The 20,522-nt window shown below is 47.7% G+C and overlaps 1 protein-coding gene across 17 annotated transcripts in view; it reads right to left on the bottom strand.

Moving 5' to 3' along the window:
* Positions 1–19,184, bottom strand: part of LOC102123544 (contactin-associated protein-like 4) — a 213,023-nt gene extending 193,839 nt beyond the window's left edge. For all 17 annotated transcript variants that reach the window (XR_012420989.1, XR_012420987.1, XR_012420988.1 and 14 more), the window contains exon 1: positions 18,729–19,184. Coding sequence is in view for 6 of the 17 variants with exons in the window: in XM_074008650.1 (XP_073864751.1) it covers positions 18,729–18,813 (85 nt within the window). In the remaining 11 variants the exon portion in view is untranslated. The remainder of the gene's footprint in view (positions 1–18,728) is intronic.
* Positions 19,185–20,522: the final 1,338 nt, after the last annotated feature.

The raw sequence follows: 20,522 nt of genomic DNA on the forward strand, positions 1-20,522 counted from the left end.
GATATGATTCTCAACCTGTTTGTTACCTAAGGATGTTTGTTGTTGGAAAGGCCGTGCCATGCCACCTGACAGCGGAGGGCACAGGGTGACTCTCTGGGCTGTGTCCTCCATCACGTATTGGGCCTATTTCCCGTCTGACTAGTAAGGACCCCTGGGAGGTGGTCAGAGGACAGGTTCAATAGTTGCCCTTACTGGGGAAAAGCCACATCCTCAGAGACGATGCTGAAGGTGTCCTGGGGGCTCCCTGCCAGTGAGTGGGGGCAGGTGCTGAGCCAAAGGGATGGGACAGCACAGGACGCCCCACAAACAACAAAACCTCAGTGTGTGGCTGGCGGCTCCGTGTGCTGATGCCCTTGGGTCCCCACCGCGGAGCTCGGGTGGGGTGCGGTGGCCGCACAGCCATGCAGTGGGGACGGCGCCTCTTGGGCAGCCACAACTGCTGTGGTGTGAACGACCCACCCACCACACACAACCCCAGAGCAAGGCTGCGTCCCATAGACTTTCATCGGGATGCTGAGGTCTGAATTTCACCTAATTTTCACTTGTCACAAAATATCATTCTTCTTTTTCAACCATTGAAAAATGGGGAAAGGCCGGGCGCGGTGGCTCAAGCCTGTAATCCCAGCACTTTGGGAGGCCGAGGCGGGCGGATCACGAGGTCAGGAAATCGAGACCATCCTGGCTAACACAATGAAACCCCGTCTCCACTAAAAAAAAATACAAAAAAAATTAGCCGGGCGTGGTGGCGGCGCCTGTAGTCCCAGCTACTCGGGAGGCTGAGGCAGGAGAATGGCGGGAACCCGGGAGGCGGAGCTTGCAGTGAGCCGAGATCGCGCCACTGCACTCCAGCCTGGGCGACAGAGCGAGACTCCGCCTCAAAAAAAAAAAAAAAAAGAAAAGAAAAGAAAAATGGGGAAAAACGAATCCCCCCCCCAAAATTCTTAGCTTGTGGACCAGAAAAAAAGAGGAAATGAGCTGAATTTGTCCCCTTCTAGAGGTGTTAAGAAGCAAGAGGTCATGACCTTGAAACACAGTAAAATGTGTATCACAACTGTCTACTCCACATCATAAATAACAGCGTTTTTATGGGCTGTAAAATACACAGGCTTTGAAACAAACCAGAGTGGCTCCCTGCCTTGTGCTGTGCCTCTCCGCACACCACACACACGCAGGTGCTGGACACATGCACACAGGGGCACACAAGTGCTCCACACACACACAGGTGCTCCACACACACACAGGTGCTCCCCCCACACACAGGCGCTCCACACACACACAGGCGCTCCACACACACACAGGTGCTCCCCACACACACAGGCGCTCCCCACACACACAGGCGCTCCGCACACACACAGGCGCTCCACACACACACAGGTGCTCCACACACACACAGGTGCTCCACACACACACAGGCGCTCCCCCCACACACAGGCGCTCCACACACACACAGGTGCTCCACACACACACAGGCGCTCCACACACACACAGGCGCTCCACACACACACAGGCGCTCCACACACACACAGGTGCTCCACACACACACAGGCGCTCCACACACACACAGGTGCTCCACACACACACAGGTGCTCCCCACACACGCAGGTGCACACAGGTGCTCCACACACACACAGGTGCTCTGCACACACACAGGTGCACCGAAGTCCAGCAGGAAGGCCTGGGGTGTTCACTGCCCAGCATATTCACCGTCTGACCCGGGGGCGCCCGGTGCCGGAGCTGGCGATGCACACCCAGGAGTCTCCCTGCGCCCTCCCAGCCCCCCTCTTCGTGGACCTTTGTCTCCTGTGCAGATTTTCCCAGCACAGCAACGCGGCTCCACCGTGACAGAAACACAGTGCAAGGCCTCGGTCGGTGTCCCAGACACGCTGCTGCCGCTCCCGAGAGTTCCCCTTAAATCACCCAAATTCCAGAACCCCAGGCCGTGGACGCGCACAGCCCGCGAGGAAACGGCCTTCCCACCGCGCCTCCCGCCCGGGCCCAGGCTTGGCTTTTCCGGCTCGGGAGGTCCCGTCTGACCGTCTTCTCTTCACCTTTGCCTGGGAAACGACATCATTCGATGTACACGTTTATTACCGTGGAAATAAACACAGACTCCGCCTCTCTGCCGAGTTCCTGCCGGGCTCGCGCCGCTGGAAGACGCAGGGAAGGTTCGAGGACGGAGGCGGGTGGGATTTTCCCACGGAGGAAGCTGCAGCTTTAACCTCCCGCAGAAGGACGCGGAGCCGCCCTGGGGGAGCGGGGGTCGCAGGGGGTCGGGAGCCGGGGAGGCCTTTCCCGTCTCATCTTCCGGGGTTCCGACCGCGCGGCTCCTGCTCCCGGGCGGCTCCTGTGCTGCGCCCCGGGGAACGCGGCGGCGTCTGGGTTCGCGCCCTGGCCCAGGGTCTCCGTGAGAAACGCGGTGTCTGCGGGCTCCCAGCGCAGGCGGCCTCCGTCCCTCCCTCCCGCCCTCCCAAGGCGGGACGATGGGCGGCCCCCCAGGCCCGGTGTCCACTCACTGCCGCACCCACAGCTGGACCCCCGCCCCGGCCACCTGCATCCTGCAGACGGCTCCGAACGGGCGCCGCAGACTCGTTTCGTCTTCATGGATTTGTCCTTCTGAAAGGTCGCGGTTGATGATAATGTGTAAAAGTTTTCAAGGACGTGATTAAAGGAGCGTCTCCCCCGGGGGCCGACAGGCCTGGAGGCGGGTTTATACCACGTGGAGAAGGAGGGAGGGGGTTGCACAGGGTTCCCAGCCCACAGCCGCAGCCCCGGGACAGATGGAGACGTTGTAAAACCCCAGGAGAAAGGTCAGCTGCCCGTGAGGGTCTTGATTTAGGCCTGGGCGTCCCTGAGCTTTGAGCGGCAAGAGAAGGGGATCAATGCACTGAAGGAATTCACTCAGGGACCCAGGACTCAGGAGTGTGTGAAGATGCGTGAGTGTGCAGGACATGAGTGTGTAGCATGTGAGTGTGTAGGATGTGTGTAAGGTGTGTGCAGGATGTGAGTGTGTAGGAGGTGAGTGAGTAGGATGTGAGTGTGTAGGATGTGTGTGTAGGATGTGAGTGTGTAGGTGTGTAGGATGTGTGTGTAGGAGGCGAGTGTGTAGGATGTGTGTAAGGTGTGTGCAGGATGTGAGTGTGTAGGAGGTGAGTGAGTAGGATGTGAGTGTGCAGGATGTGTATGTAGGATGTGAGTGTGTAGGTGTGTAGGATGTGTGTGTAGGAGGCGAGTGTGTAGAGCTGAGTGTGTAGGATGTGTGAGTGTGTAGGAGGTGTGTAGGTGAGTGTGTAGGAGGTAAGTGCAGGATGTGAGTGTGTAGGTGTGCAGGAGGTGAGTGTGCAGATGAGTGTGTAGGATGTGTGAGTGTGTAGATGAGTGTGCAGGATGTGTGAGTGTGTAGGTGTGCAGGAGGTGAGTGTGCAGATGAGTGTGTAGGATGTGTGAGTGTGTAGATGAGTGTGCAGGATGTGTGAGTGTGTAGGTGTGCAGGAGGTGAGTGTGCAGATGAGTGTGTAGGATGTGTGAGTGTGTAGATGAGTGTGCAGGATGAGTGTGTAGGTGTGCAGGAGGTGAGTGTGCAGATGAGTGTGTAGGATGTGTGAGTGTGTAGATGAGTGTGCAGGATGTGTGAGTGTGTAGGAGATGAGTGTGCAGGATGTGTGAGTGTGTAGGTGTGCAGGAGGTGAGTGTGCAGATGAGTGTGTAGGATGTGTGAGTGTGTAGATGAGTGTGTAGGATGTGTGAGTGTGTAGGAGATGAGTGTGTAGGATGTGTGTGGAGATGAGTGTGCAGCATGTGTGAGTGTGTAGGTGAGTGTGTAGGAGGTGAGTGTGCAGGAGGTGTGTAGGATGTGTGATCAGGAGGTGAGTGTGTAGGATGTGAGTGTGTAGGAGGGGAGTGTGCAGGATGTGTGTGTGAGTGTGTACGATGTATGAGTGAGCCAGATGTGAGTGTGCAGGAGGTGAGTGTGCAGGAAGCCTGGGTGAGCAGGATTGTGAGTGTGTGAAAACAGCCGAGTACACAGTGGTAGAATAAATACTTGGTGCTAATTCTAACATTGCCTCCTCCAAACTGCATCTCAAAAGGTCTAGAATGTGCCACCCACGAAATGTCTCTCAGCACACGGATTGTTTTCAGCTGAAGGTTTCCAAGAAACGGCAGATGTAGGGCAGGTCCTCTGCTCGCCCTTGGTGCCTGAGCAGTGCACACTTTTCCTAGGAGAAAGGTGTCCTCTGTCCAGGAAGAAGGACATGCTTATGGCCAGGTTTGTCGACACAAACAGACCTTAACAAACACCCTTCACCACGTTCCGTCGGTGTTCTGCAGAGATTTCCCGGCCACTTTCCCACCGTTTTCCGCCCCTGGAACCACAGCCGCTCCGAATGTAGTTACTGCTCACTCTTGATCACTCCGTGTTAAAATGGTCTCTAAGCCCCAAGCCTGGCTGCTTCTGAGTGATCTTCACGTCCTTTATGAAGCCTCCCGTGCCGTATAAAACATTCACAGCAAATGAAATGTGTGTGCTGTTTGCCTATTGATGTCTTTTGTCAGCTTAATTGCAGGTCCTGCTAAACCTGAGAGGGCGGGGGAAGTTTCTCCTCCCCCACAGACGGCACAGACTGTGGATAAGCTTTTCCCGATTTTCCATCAGCGCCTGCTTCTGCCTCCCTGCACACTCACATCCAAACACACCCCACAGTCACCATGGCTGCCATCACCTTCTCATCCACTTTGCTGTAAAATCACTGCCCCTTCTTCTGCTTACCTGCTTCCTTGAAAATCAGTCGATACCAAGGAGGTTATTTCTGAGCACTTCAGGTAGCGCCTGATTTAAGAGATCTCTAAAGGTGTAAATTGTGTTTTGGACCAAATCACTACATATTTGACGAAGAATCATGCCACGGTTTGCTCACACTCTCACCACCTGTTTAAGAGTGAAACATTGTAAGTTTGTACAGAGAGGACAATGGGGCAACTGTGAAGATGCAGCATTGAGTGATCTGTTCATCACCAGGCCATTGAGAGGGTCCATCCTGAGGCACACACTGATGCAAAGGCTAGTTATCAACCCTTTTGCTCTAACACTTGTCTAAAAAGAAAATGAATTTTTTTTTTTTTTTTTTGAGATGGAGTCTCGCTCTGTCGCCCAGGCTGGAGTGCAGTGGCCGGATCTCAGCTCACTGCAAGCTCCGCCTCCCAGGTTCCCGCCATTCTCCTGCCTCAGCCTCCCGAGTAGCTGGGACTACAGGTGCCCGCCACCTCGTCCGGCTAGTTTTTTGTATTTTTAGTAGAGACGGGGTTTCACCGTGTTAGCCAGGATGGTCTCGATCTCCTGACCTGGTGATCCGCCCATCTCAGCCTCCCAAAGTGCTGGGATTACAGGCTTGAGCTACCGCACCCGGCCAAGAAAATGAAATTTATAAAACCCTTCTCAATGGGATAGAACGAGAAGATAAGTCACGTAAGAAAATTACAAGTGATGTATTTTATTAAAAACTACATAATACATGTAATTGTAGAAGGGAAACCGATTTAAATAATGGACCTGCCTTGATCTCTTCAATCCTCCCTTAAGTCCCGTTTTTAATGCTGTCGTTTCTGGAAATCCTGTCTGTGGGGTCCATGACATCACACTGTAATGACTGCTGCCAAGTAGTTACATGTGTTTATAAATACATGTAATAAATGTAAATTATATACACACTCACATACTTTTTTTTTTTTTTTGCTTTGGGATTTAAAACCTCAGAGGTGGTTTTCAACCCACTCTATTGAATAGTTTTGGTGTTTAAATAATTGTTACATAGTTACTGACAAAGACTATTTAAAATGCCAAGTGTTTCCAGCTTCTGCCACTTCTCAGATTATGATGCTGAAAGTGCCGGTTAATGCGAACATGAAAAGGGCTGCCTCCTGTGGTTTTATCACTTTCCTGTTTTATTACTCCCAGTCTTATTTTCTCACGGACAATAAAAGAATACCATTGAGGAACCCAGCCCCGCACTAGCGTGTTGTCCACTGAGAAAGTGCCTTCACTGCAGGCCTCCTGGGCTGTGTGGAGCTGCGGTAAGCTTGCATACACACTCCTTACTCTTACAAAACACAGGTGCTTATCTACTGGAGGGAAAGAGCAAGAAATTACCTGCTCTAGAAATGAAGCCAGAGAAACTGTATCCTTATTATCTAAAATCATATCACACTTCGCCACATGCCTCCTGGGAGGGTGTGTGTGTGTATGTACCTGTGTCTGTGTGTAAACACACACACTACAATTATTCTAAATGTTGGTCAACCAGAATGGCCCAGAACCATTGACACTTCAGTGCTTTTTCCCCACACAAAAAGCATTCAGTCAAATGAGGATATTCTCAGTCACTATGAAGAACGTTGGGTCCTGACATCAGAGCTATTAAACGACCCATAACAGAGATGAGAGAACAGGGCTGGTGTGGTGGCACACGCCTACGCTCTCGGCTACCCAGGAGGCTAAGGCAGTAGGATCACTTGAGCCTGGGAGGTTGAGGCTGCAGTGAGCTATGATGATGCCACTGCACTCCAGCCTGGGGAACAGAGCAAGAATTCATTTAAAACAAGCAAACAGGCCAGGTGCGGTGGCTCACGCCTGTAATCCCAGCACTTTGGGAGGCCAAGGCGGGCGGATCATCTGAGGTCAGGAGTTGGAGACCAGCCTGACCAATGTGGTGAAACACTGTCTCTACTAAAAACACAAAACTCAGCCAGGAGTGGTGGTAGGTGCCTGTAATCCCAGCTGCTCGGGAGGCTAAGGCAGGAGGATTGCTTGAGACTGGGAGGTCAAGCCTTCAGTGAGCTATGATCCTGCCACTGCACTCCAGCCTGGGGGTCAGAGCAAGAACTCATTTAAAAACAAACAAACCAAACTAAGCGGGAGAACAGGCCAACAGTCAATCCTATTTTTCTTCTGTAATGCAGTTTATTTGAACCTAGACTTGTAGGAAAACTACTTGTCTCATATTTCTCAAGAGTTGATGAAACTTATTTTTAATCATTTCATATTCAACTTACATTCTTTTGTTTGTTTTTGCTTTGAGATGGCGTCTTGCTCTGACCCCCAGTCTGGAGTGCAGAGACCTGATCTCAGCTCACTACAACCTCCACCTCCTGGGTTCAAGCAATTCTCCTGCCTCACCCTCCTGAGTAGCTGGGATTACAGGCACCTGCTGCCACGCCCATCTAATTTTTGTATTTTTAGTAGAGATGGGGTTTCACCATGTTGGTCAGGCTGGTCTTGAACTCCTGACCTCAGGTGATCCACCCGCCTTGGCCTCCCGAAGTGCTGGGATTACAGGCGGGTAAGCCACTGTGCCTGGCCTACATTCTTGATCTTAAAGGAAAAGTAGTGAATTTAAGCTCCTTTGATTATTTGAAATTTCTCTCCTTGGTCTCTACTTACTATATGACCTATTTTAAATGTTCTTTCTGATTTCAGAATAAACGCTATTGTTTCATAAGTGCTGTTATACCTGCTTAGCAAGCACAGACTTCCTAAGCCCTAAGTTTCCTGTATTCGTGGAATATGAGGAAAGTGGAATCTGTGGATCAGAATTTGTTGCAACTCAAAATGACAAACTCTAACTTCGGTATTTTTTACCAAAGATAATTTAAAGATGATGGATATTACTCTTAACTGTCTTTTTATTAATTAGATAGCTGTTAAATTAAAGAGCAACTTTAAAAGTTAGCAATTGAAATGTTCACTGACACAATAGTCTGTACTTTGTGACTATTTTCCCCCAATCCTAGTTAATTCACTAAACACCTATTCTATTAACATGCACTCAACAATATATCCTCTACCCATATATTTAGAAGAAAAAGCCAAATTCACCTAGTGTACAAAGGTAATAAGGAAAAATAACAAGAATCAAAATATGGAGATATTTATAATAAAGCCATTAATTGGATAAATGAGACAATTAAAACATTCATCCAGCAGTTCTAAAATACAGATGTGGAGGTTGCTTCTGGCAGCCGGAGAGCTTGTGCCATTCTTTTAGACACGCATTGAAGCCTGCTCTTCCTCTAACAGGAGGGAAGATGCAGGGCACGTAACGAGCCCCGGGGTCTCCTGGAATCTCGAAACTGCCCTGTTTGGAAGTGATACAAGTTCATGGCACTTCCAAACAGCGGCAGAAAATAATCCCAGGATAATAGTGGCCGCCCAAACACAGGTACCTTCACACACACTCCCCCAAAACTATAAGCCAAACAAGATTGCAAATAAAATTCCGCACACCCCTGCCTGTGGCATGCGGTGGACGAGGTGGCATTGGTGGGTGGAGAGGAGAGGGGAGAGGGAGAGAAAAGATTGCTTCTGGGGAGGGAGGTGGGGGGAAAAGAAAGCAGCTCCTGGAGACCAGGCCGCGAGGAAAGAGGAAGTGAGACAACTGGGAAAGCACAGGCTCATTGTGGCAGCCGCTCCTTCCACCCACTCACTGCAACCAACGCCGCCCACTGAGAATTTAAACACCGTCCCACCAACCGAGGGGGCATCCTGGGACAGGACCCCACCCACAGAATGCCTAGGTATAAAACAAATCAAAAGAACACATTCAGATAACTCTGAGACAAAATATAAAATGAGAATGAAACCATTTCAGCTGCTGAACACCTCCAAATGAAGGCCAAGCACAAAGCCTTGGAAAGTTATAGACAATATCCCAGACAGAATTAAATATCCTCAAACAAAAATGTGTAGATACAAAGAAAAGTCTAGAATCAGAAATGTATTTATAAAAAATAATATAAGTGGACCGTATAAAAGAAATTGAGGGAGAATTGATCTAATTCAGAAAAAAAAAATTTATCAGTTAAGAGAAATTTACAGGGTGCTCAGAGAGAGTTTATGCAAATGAAAATTTAATGAAGGACATGGAAGAACTTCAGGAATACATGCTAGAAAATGAAAATAAGATTTTGAAAAACTAGTCAGAGAAAGGTGTTTATAATGAAAGGTAAGTAAAACAGTTCCAGGTCAGGTGCGATGGCTCATGCCTGTAATCCCAGCACTCTGGGAGGCGGAGGCAGGTGGATCACAAAGTCAGGAGATCGAGACCATCCTGGCTAACATGGTGAAACCTCGTCTCTACTAAAAAATACAAAGAAAAAACAAATTAGCCGGGCTTGGCGGTGTGCACCTGTAGTCCCAGCTACTCAAGAGGCTGAGGCAGGAGAATGGCATGAACCCAGGAGGTGGAGCTTGCAGTGAGCCAAGATCACACTACTGCATTCCAGCCTGGGTGACAGAGCGAGACTCTGTCTCAAAAAAAAAAAAAAAGTTCCACATATATTTATGAGTTCTAAAATATAAAATAAAATTAGAAAGTAATATTTAACATTTTAATCCAGACAACCTTCCTAGAAATAAGAGAAAACCTAAAATTCATTTTGAAAGGAACCACCATGTGCCTGAGGATATTGACCCAGAACATTCAGATTCAAGAAACACTCACTAAAACTATTAGGATTTAAATATGAAATAAAAAATGATGATCCCTAGATTAAAATGGCCACATTACTAGCAAAGTGAGTAAAAAATCTGACTGAGACACTTCTCATGAGCCACACATTATGCAGAGACAGCAATAGATCAGCCCACCTAGGACACACATGGAGAGAAAGTGTAAGACAGGGATTTTATACCCTGCTAAATTGCCCTCCCAGCATCAACACTGTAGAAAAGCAGATTTCAGTGTTTATGGCTTCTGGGGACCCAGAGCACAAATACTTCCTCAGGAATTCACTCTACAGCAATTCTCTGTATGGAGACCTGAAGACTCTATCAGGGGTCCAAAATGCCAGGCCATTTATATAAATATATTAAGATTATATTTGTCTATTTGTCTTAATTCTCTCTGAGTGTACCATGAGTTTACAGAGGATTCATGACATAGCCAAAATTATCTAAAACATCTGTCAAAACTGCACCTTTTCCCAATCAATTACTTATTTGCATGAGGCCAGCTTTGCTTCATATACATCCATTGAAAGAACATCAGAAGTTAAATGCAAGAAATGTGAGGATTCAGGTGTCTTCCATGAAGCTAGGCATTAAAATTTGCAAACACAAACCCATATTATTATTACTATTGTCTGTGATTTAAAAATAAAGTTAATGTTAATAAAACATATTATTCTGTTAACATGTAATTTGCATGCAGTTGCTTTTAACAAATGTTTTTAATTAAACATTTTTAAATTTTTCAGTTTTAATTTCTACTATGGTAACTATGGACAGATCTAACCTACATAAGTAAAAGCTAATTGGGATCCTCAATAAAACATGAATAAGGGTAAAGTCACTCTGAGCCAAGAATCTGAGGGACACTCCACAGGTGAGCAGGTTTCATCTAACCCAGAGATGACCGACGTTACCCTCCACAGGTGAACGGGCTTCATCTAACCTGGGATGATGGGGGGGGGTCACACTCCACAGGTGAGGGGGGCTTTGTCTAACCTAGAGATGACCAGGTCACTCTCCCCAGGTGAATGGGCTTCATCTAACCCAGAGATGACCGACGTTACTCTCCACAGGTGAGCGGGCTTCATCTAACCCGGGGATAATGGGGGGGTCACACTCCACAGGTGAGGGGGCTTTGTCTAACCTAGAGATGACCAGGTCACTCTCCCCAGGTGAGCAGACTTCGTCTAACCAAGAGATGACTGAGGTCATGCTCCACAGATGAGGTGTCGTTATATAACCCAGGGGGTGACCGGGATCACGTTGACACAAGGACTGCCCTCCCCATTTAATGTATTTAGCTGTAGATTTGAGATTAAACCACAGGTGGAGTTGTGGATGGAAGAACAGTATATAATTATTGGATGTCCTGAGAAAGTAGAAAGAATACAAGAAAAATATGGGCATAGAACAAGATAGAAAAGCAGGAGAAGATCATTGATTATTACTGTGATACAAAGTTGATCCCAATATCATATAAAACACACAAACCCAACTGTAAATGCCAATAAGAGCATCACATAAGCTACAACTGCAAAGATAACCAGTAGAGCAAAAAGGTAAACCTCCCAAAGAAGGTTTTAAAAAGAAATTTAAAAAGAAATTCAGAAAGAAATAAAAAGGAGCAAACATGGCAAACCTCCGAGAACAGGGACATGCTGACTGTAGAATCCCAGTGCAGAATTCTAAGCTCAATCAGGGTGTGTGGGTGCCTAGCACGCTCACTGAAAGGAAGAGTGGAGGGAGGCTTCGAAATTGTCTCCTGAAGGAAGAAGTCTCCATCTGCTGTGAATACAACAGACACAGCTGAGGCAGCATGACTCACCATGACCCAGACGGGCTGCAGCAGCCTCGTGACAAAAGCAAGGACATAGAGAGTGGCTGAGCAGCCCTGACACAGGACAGGGTAGAATTCACGGCTTCAGGTGCAGACCCAGAAAAGACCATTCTACAACCACAAAGCAACAATTCACAACAATGGAATAGTGATAAATACCTTTGAGTAGATAATACAGCAGCCACCCACACACAGCAGAAACTACAGAATGATGCAGAGAAACAGAAGTACTAATTGCAGATCTTAAAACAGTCCTCTAAGAACAAGAGGCAATTAAGTAAAATATACAGGATGGTACAGCCTAATCAGTAAAGAAAATCTTATAGACATAACTAAAAACCTATATCCAGATAATAAGAATTTTTCTCTTAAGAAGATATGCAGCCTCCACAAAACACTGGTCATATAATTAATCAAAAAATTAGTAATTCTCATAAAACAGGAATGTTATGAATATTAATATCTGATCACAATGTAATAAACAACAAATTAAAATGAAACAAAATGATCCTTTCAGATGGAAAACATTAAATCCTCCATTAAATAATTTTTATATAAAAGGGGAAACTAACAAAATACAAGAATTCATATAAATTAGTGACAATGAACACACTACATTTCAGATTGATTCTTGGTGGTACAGTTAAAATAACCAGATGAAATTTTATACCCTTAAAAATATACATCAATATAAATAAAATAATGAAAATATAATGAATCAAACTGTCCACTTAAATAGCCAAAGAACCACTGTTTAAACCAAAATAAGGCCAGGTGCAGTGGCTCACACCTGTAATCCCAGCACTTTGAGAGGCCGAGCAGGGGGGCAGATCACGAGGTCAGGAGTTCAAAACCAGCCTGGCCAACATGGTGAAACCCCATCTTTACTAAAAATACAAAAATTAGCGGGGCGTGGTGGTGGGTGCCCATAATCCCAGCTACTTGGGAGGCTGAGGCAAGAGAACTGCTGGAACCTGGGAGGCAGAGGTTGCTGTGAGCCGAGATCGCGCCATTGCACTCCAGCCTGGGTGACAGAGTGAAACTCTATCTAAAAAAATATAAATAAATAAAAATAAAGCAAAAAACAAAACAAAAGAAAAGAAAAAATAATATAGGTAAAAGCTAAAGTTAATAAAGTAGAAACAGGAAAAGAGTGAATCAAATTAATAAAATATAGGTTCTTTGAAAAAAATTAACATAACAGACAAACCATCAGACAAATAATGAAGAAAAAATAAGATAGCACCAAAACCCGAAATTGAAAATAAGAAATAAAAATTGCACCAACATGGCACACGTATACATACGTAACAAACTTGCACATTGTGCACATGTACCCTAGAACTTAAAGTATTAAAAAAAAAAAATTGCAGGCCGGGTGCGTTGGCTCACACCTGTAATCCCAGCACTTTGGGAGGCTGAGGCAAGCAGATCACGAGCTCAGGAGATCGAGACCATCCTGGCTAACATGGTGAAACCCTGTCTCTACTAAAAAAAATACAAAACATTAGCCGGGCATGGTGGCAGGCGCCTGTAGTCCCAGCTACTCGGGAGGCTGAGGTGGGAAAACGGTGTGAACCCAGGAGGCAGAGCTTGCAGCAAGCTGAGATCGCGCCACTGCACTCCAGCCTGGGTGACAGAGCGAGACGGTCTCAAAAAAAAAAAAAAGAAAGAAATATTGCAATAGAAGACATTAAAGATACAAAGCTAATTTGTACATCATTATGCAAATACATCTGAAAAGCAGATGGAATTTCTAGTAAAGTATAGTTCGGCAAAATTAGAGATAGCTTAAATCAATTTATGTTAAAAAAAAAAAAAAAAAAAGTGAAGTTACCACAGAACAAACCCATGCACAGAACGGTAAAAAGCACCAGGCCCAAAGGGTTGTATGGGTCATTCTTCCAAACTCTGAGAGGCAGAATAATCCTAATGCCACATAGATTATTCCAGACACAGAAAATGGAGGAAAAAAATGCAATTCACTCTGTGTTGGAGGAATTATTCGATATAATTAGACATGAGAAAACCAACAGAGTCAGCCTAAAAAACTAATGAAGAAGTAAAATATTTTTCTTCTCAGATGAATCATATATTTGGAAAACTTCACAGCATTAATGACCAAAAATAGCTCAAGAATCCAGTAATGTAACAGTATAGAAAACCAATATAAAAGGATCTTTCATGTGCACAGAAAAAAGATTAGTTAGAAGACATAATGAAAAAGAAAACTCAATTTACCACAGCAAAAAAGTACATATGAATAAACTTAATAAGTTGTAAAAGCTACAGAATTAAAGTAGAAACACTGCTGAAAGACAGAAGCATACACTTGGAAACAAGAAAAGACATTTTTGTTCAAGATTTCAAGAATTTATTTATCCATAAGTTAATTTAGAATTTTAAAGTAATCTAGTTCAAATCCCAACAAGCTTCTTCCTCTTTCTGAAGCTAGAAAAGTTGACTAAAATACTTTGGAAAAATCAACACACAAGCATAATGGAGAAATTATATAAATATGTATATATACACATATATTCCAGGAAATATCCCATGAAAATATTAAAATGTAAAGTTCTTCAAAGTGGACAAGTAGAAAGAGTAGTTAGACAGAAGCAGATGTGAGTATACCCAGAAAAATCAATTTTAGTGTAGAGATAATTCTCACAGCACTGAGGCAGCATGCTTTTAGTAAATTATGCTGTGGTTCCTTGGTTGCCATTTGGAAAAATTTTCAAGTTAAATTTTTCTTCACACCACACACAGGAATAAATTCTAAATGGATCAGAAATAAAGATGCAGAAAATAATGTCTCATTCAGATGCCAGGATGGGGGCCCCTAAGTTTGATGAAATTTCAAAAGCTGTAGATTAGCTTCTACCCCTCCAAAAAAGTGGGAACCGTGTAAACAATATCAACAAAGAGATAACAAGAGAAAATATTTGCAAGTTATGTCATAAAGAGCTGATAGCTCTGATAAATAGGGGTTTTTAAAACTGAAGTAAAACAACAAAACCTTACAAAAATGTAAGTGAAATTACTGGACAATTCATTTATAGACGGCACTTAAATATATGAAAATATGCACAACTTTACTGATAATAAGAGAAATGTGAATCAAAACCACATTAAGATCCTATTTCCAGCCATCAGGTTGGGGAGCAATGGGCCTCTCAGACATCGCTGGGGAGTATCTGGTAAATGGGAGCAAAATGGTAACCTCCAGGGGAGGGGAACTGAGCAATACCCATCAATGTACTCACCCTTCGACCCAGTAATCTCATGTCGGGGAATTGGCCCTGAATGCATACCACCACCAAGTTAAAAATGTGTAGGCAGAACATTATTTGTGGCCTTTTAATTTTAGTCCCCAAATATTGGAAACTATGTATATATACATATAAGAAATTGGTACAGTGATAAAACAGGTGCTGTGCAGTCGTTCTAAGGAAAGAAGGGAATTTTAATGAACTGACGGAGAGTAACTCCTGGGATATACTAAGTGAAAAAACAAAGGAACATACATAGCATTTTGTGTAGCAAATGAGAAATTTAAAAATAACACATATAGTTGCTAATGTTTGCAAAAGCACAGAAAGTATACATTAGAAACTAATGAAGGTGGGTGAAAAACAAATCGACCCCAAAGTGGAATCAAACAGCAACAAGCATACTTGAACATACGTCAAACAAGCAACATAGCCACCCTGCAGTGGGGGGACAACCCCAGCAATGTGTGGATGCAGCATCTGCCCTTCAGTTAAAGGAGGACGAATGGAGCTACAGACAGGTCTTGAATTCTTGTCGCTTTAATGCATCCATGCTGGGAGACAAGATTCTCACTGTGGAAGATGGAAGAAGCATAACAGAAACTTAAAAAGAAATCATGGGCAGAGCACAGTGGTTCACACCTGTAATCCCAGCCCTTTGGGAGGCCAAAGCAGGAGGATCACATGAGGCCAGGAGACTGAGACCAGCCTGGGCGAAATAGTGAGACCCCATCTCCACAAAAAAAACTTAAAAATTAGCTGGGAGTGGTGGCCTGTGCCTGTTAAGGTGGAGGGGGGAGGAACAAAAAAAAAAGCATGAGCATTGGAAGGCAAAATAGGACCCTGTGGGGCGGGACAGGAACTGAGGTCAGGGTACCTGGCATTTGTGACGTTGGCCACGATGGGTCCAGATCAACAACACCCCAGCCACCAAGAAGCAGCTCCCAGCACCAAGTCTGTGTCGAAATTCCATTTCCCCTGGAAGGACCTGGGATTCCTTTGAGAAATGGTTGTTCTGGAGCTGGGCGGGGACATACTGAGATAATGAGGACACAAGGCAGAAGCCACAGCAGGGGCTCCACTGGCCGAGTCCAGGACAAGCCAGGTTTCAGCATCAACAGGAAAGGGAAGGATTTCAGCCCAGTGAATTCCCATTGAAAACAGGAACGAAGGAGAGCCCACTGCAGGCAGGTGGGTGCTTACTTCAGGGAGTAGGATCACTGTTGCACACCCAGGAGTAACTGCAGAGGGAATGGGTGAGAGATGAAGCCAGCATTTTGCAGCCCTATGGTAAACAGAGTCAGCTGACTGGTGCTGATGAGTCTAAAGGGAGGGACATTTGGTCCAGGTGTTGTTAGAGGGCTGTGCTTCATGCCAGAGCTGAGATCGGACCCCAGAAATCTGTGATTTCTGGAAGAGAAACAGGTGTGACTCCTCGGAGCTGTCAGAAAAGGCACGTTCTGCTATCAGTGGATCAAAAACAAGGTTTTCTAGGCAAAAGGCATCGGTTTTCCCCTGCAGCACAGAGCAAAGATGTCCATGCCATATTGGCTTGGCTGTAAGGAATCTATGCTCTGGGAAACTTTTTTTTTTTTTTTTTTTTGGTAGAAGGAGAAGTAAACAGAAGATCCTAGTGGAAATTACATAACAAGACAACTTGAAATTTATTCTGTATCCCCGATGCTCAGACAGAAGCTCTCAGCCTCCAGGACAGTTGTGCACCAACACCACTCCCCAGGAGGTAAAACTGCCACCCACAGCCAGAGCAGGAGCCTGTTGACACAGCAGGCACGGCCAGACACCAACGCTGCTGCTGTGTGCTCGACAACTGAAGCACTAACCCTAACCCTAATCCTAAGCCCTAACCCTAACGCTAACCCTAACCCTAAGCCCTAACCCTAACACTAACCCTAACCCTAACCCTAAGCCCTAACCCTATCCCTAACCCAGAGAAGAGGTTCATTTAACACAGTCATCCCTGGCGACAGGAAGGGAGCACGGCATGCCCTGAAAGACAAGGAACAGTCCTCCCAGATCAGGACCCTCTCACTGGGAGTCCCTCTTGTGTCATGAGACCCTCAGTGCTCAAGGAAAAGTGCCCCAGGTTTGGGGCAGCCCCACCGACCCCAGGCAGCCAGGGGGTGCAGAGGGTGCTGGGCAGCGAGAGGAAGGGAGCATGGGGCCATGTGGTAGCCGTGCCTCTCCTGCTCTCTGGGACTGTGTCAATCCGCCAAGTCAGTGTCTTGTCTGGAGGAATCATGTGAGTAGTTCAAACTATTTTTCAAAAGGAAACAACGTGTGTCACCTGAGACCACATGCATGTGGTGTCTTATTCATGCACTGAATTTCATCTTTGTGGAAACAGAATTTTCATTTCTCAAGTCTGCACCAGTATTTCTGCCACTTACAGAATCCTGTCCAATTAGATGAACAAGCAATGACCACATGCACATCTCTCGCTTCTAAAAATGGACTTTGTTCCTCTGAAGTCATCAGATTCCATGGAATTCATGAAGCACTGTAACCTCCACCCTACAGAGGAAGGCACTTCGGAAGCAACCACCAGCCCCTCCGCGTCCACCGAAGCTGTGTTCATCCCCAACACCCACAGCTCCCTGGAGGGGCAGGTCTGACAGGCGTGGAGCCTCCCGGAGGCCTGCGAGTGACCTCTAGTGCCCGCCAGGAGGTTATCGTAAGCCGCCCCTTGGCAAGTTACTTACCCATCGCTTCTGAGAGTCATACTTTTTTCCTTTCTTTCTACAGAAAGTGCCAATGTCACTGCAGGGCTCAGGCACTTCTGCCATGTGCGTTGATGTCTCCTTTCCCTAAATCATGAGTTCTCATAATACAGCTGAACTTGCGTCTGGAGGACAGTGCAGTGCCTGCCAACAGGAACCAAGTTCTGGGTTCTGGGAGCTGCCACCCTGAGGGCACTCGGGCCCTCCTGCCCAGGTGTGCGGCTCCTGGGGCAGAGGCCCCTGGGAAGCCCTCTCCAGCCCCCAAGGTAGGCAGTGCCACCCACAGCAACCACCCCCAGGGGGCTGCCTGCATCCCCAGTGCCTGGGCTCTCCCCTCGCAAACTCCTAGAGGGGCTCACCACCTGGCTTGGCACATGTGCCCACTGCCTGCTCTCATGCCTGAGCCCTCAAAAGTACTTGGCAGGGAGTCTGTGGCAGGGTCTGCCAGGGAAAGAGAAAAAGTGTGATTCGAGGAGGAGGAGAGAAGGTGCTCTGTCCCACAGGGTGTTGATTGGGAAGAGGGACAGTTTCTTGGCAGATATTTCTAGCCAGGCATGACTCCTAAAACACTTTTCTGATGCGGTCAGATGCATGGTGAATTGTGTCCTGCTGAATTACGTTGGATAACATCCTTGGGTTAGATCCACAGTGCTGGTCTAGAAATAAAGACTAATCCCTCTGAACTGACAAAAACAGAAACGGGAGACTGAGTGAACTAGAAGGAAATAAGATGTCACCACACAATTCAAAGGATGATCATTTCCGTGACCCTTTCAATGACTGGCTATTTGCGGGAGAGCAAAAGTGGGGAGTTTTCCTTTAAGTGAAATACTTCTTTTAAAAACGAAGCCTTGGGAAGCCTTTCTCAGGGACGCCCAAGCGATGCTGCCTCTGAGGCTGGAGCGCCGCACCTGCCGGAGCGGGCAGCGTATCCAAAGCACCCAGGTGTCTCCTTAATGCTGACGGTGTAGCCTGGTCCCCCGCAAGCCTGAGAACGGCTAACGTCAAAGGCAGCCGGTTCGGAGCCTGCCTTCACTTGCCCCTCCGACCCGTTCCTCTGAAACGAGTCCTCCGAAAGGAACCGACCTGCCCGAGTCCGGTTTTACCACAACTCGCGCTTTCCTAAGGAATATTCAGGACCAGCCGAGGGCACCACGCCGCTCTTGGGCTGAGCCGGGAAAACAGCGCTGCCGAGGCGAAGCCGACCTAAGCTGGTCCTACTTGGGGCTGCACTTAGCAGGTTCCCGTTCGTTTTATTTTCAAGATGATTCATTTTCAGAAACACGTCCTGTGATCCCAGCTCTAAACACCAACAACAGAATAAAACCACACGGCTCGAAGTTCCGGGGCGCCCTTGCAAGTTTTAGATCATTTGCGGTACTTACACGGGCTTCCTGCCAGGGCTGCGCCCCAGCTCTGCGCGGATAACACAAGCAGCGTCTGGAGGAAGGCTCCGGGGACCGACCCCATGGTCCCGTCAGGCTCCCGGGCTCCAGCCGGTGCTGCTCCGTGTGTCGGAGCCTGCGCTGCTCCTGCTCCTCTCCGGAGCTTCTCTCTCTCTCTCAGCTGCCCCCTGTCTCCTTCTCTCTCTCTCTCTCTCAGCTGCCCCCTGTCTCCTTCTCTCTCCCTCAGCAGGCTCCAAGCACCAGGCCAGCCCTGCCTCTCCCTAGCGGGCGCCCCCTCCTGACTCCCCCGCAGGGCAGAGCGTCCCTGGCCCGCGTCCCTCCCGCCTGGACCCGCGGACAGGTGGGTCTGAGCAGAGCCAGAGCGCTGTGGCCGGCACCAGGCAGACTCGGCTCACCGCGCAGCTCCCTCCTCCGGCTCCTTCACCAGCAAACCTCAAACCTTCTCCCCACAGCTGCGCTGGGGAGGGAGAGGCGCAGCTCCTCCCCTCGCGGGCTTCCCTCTCTCTGCTGCTTGTCCCTGGCGGAGGGAGCCGGGAAGGGGCCAGACCTGCCACCCCTCCTGCCGGGGACATTCCCGTAGAACTGTGTCCTATGTCAGCTCAAAACGAGGCGGAGCAGGGAAAACCAGGCCTCGTTTGTGTAACAGGCTTCTGGGAAGCGAGTTTGTCCTTTTCTGTTTCTATAAAAGGCATTGTTTTAGCGGCAACGTCTTTCCCAGGTAAGTTTCTGTCACCTGGCAAGAGGCACGGCCTGCTGGTTTGTCAAAATCCTGCCTGATGTTCCCAGAGGGTGTTTCTGTTTCTTGTTTCCACGCTGGGAAGTGAGATTATGGCAATTAAATGTATCAAATGACTTTAACTTGGTAGATTTCAAATTTTAAAATGAAGGCTGGCTGTGGCAAAGGAGGCTGACTCCCTCAGATCCCATAACCACTCCACAGAAGGGTGGAGTCGAAGGGGAGTGATCCCAAAGAAAAGGCTGAAGACCCTGCACAGGGGCAGAGGCAGGGTGGAGGGTCGGGGTCTTTGAGGAAAGCTTCCTCCAGGACAGGCGCCCTCCGGAACAGCATGTCGGACACTCTTTGTTAAGGACGATCAGAACAGAGTGGCTGGTGTCCTACAGAATAAACACATCAGGAGCATGTGCACCACAGAGAACTTCGGGAGAAACCGGCTCCTTCACAGAACAGGTGGGGAGGCTGGACCCGGGGTCCTGAGGCCGAGGCTATCCCGTGCCAGGGGGCACAGGTGCCTGATCCCCGAGGCAGCAGCAGGGCCAGTGAAAGGGCCTCTGTTCCCATGAATAACAGCCAAAGAATCCTCATTCCATGGAAACTCTACGCTGGATTTTTCACATGGAAGGGATTCAGAGGAAAACTTAAAAGGGATCAACACACCCATGACCATGAAAGGCACCCGGGAGCACTGGACCCAGAAGCACTTTTGGGACAGAGGATTACTTTTCCCGAGGATCACCCAAGAGGGGACATTGCCTATTGGAGAGGATGAGGCTGATCCTGAAGGGCGGGGGGCTTTCAGAGGGGATCTCCCATGGGAGGACCCCCACGGCTGCTGACAGCAGCAGGGCCAGGGCCAGTCCCAGGGGCTGGAGGCAAGGCTGCAGCCCCTCCCTCCACGGTGCTTTCCAGAGAATCGTCCCCCACTGCAGCAATGCCCCAGCTTCCATCTGAGAAGTGCAGAGGATGATACCTGCTCCCAGGCCTGGCCTGGTGCAGCTGGAGGAGGCATCCTGAGAGCCTGGCAGGAGCCCACC

The sequence above is a fragment of the Macaca fascicularis genome, chromosome 12 (assembly GCF_037993035.2).
Source record: "Macaca fascicularis isolate 582-1 chromosome 12, T2T-MFA8v1.1".
In the NCBI taxonomy this organism is placed as follows: domain Eukaryota; kingdom Metazoa; phylum Chordata; class Mammalia; order Primates; family Cercopithecidae; genus Macaca; species Macaca fascicularis.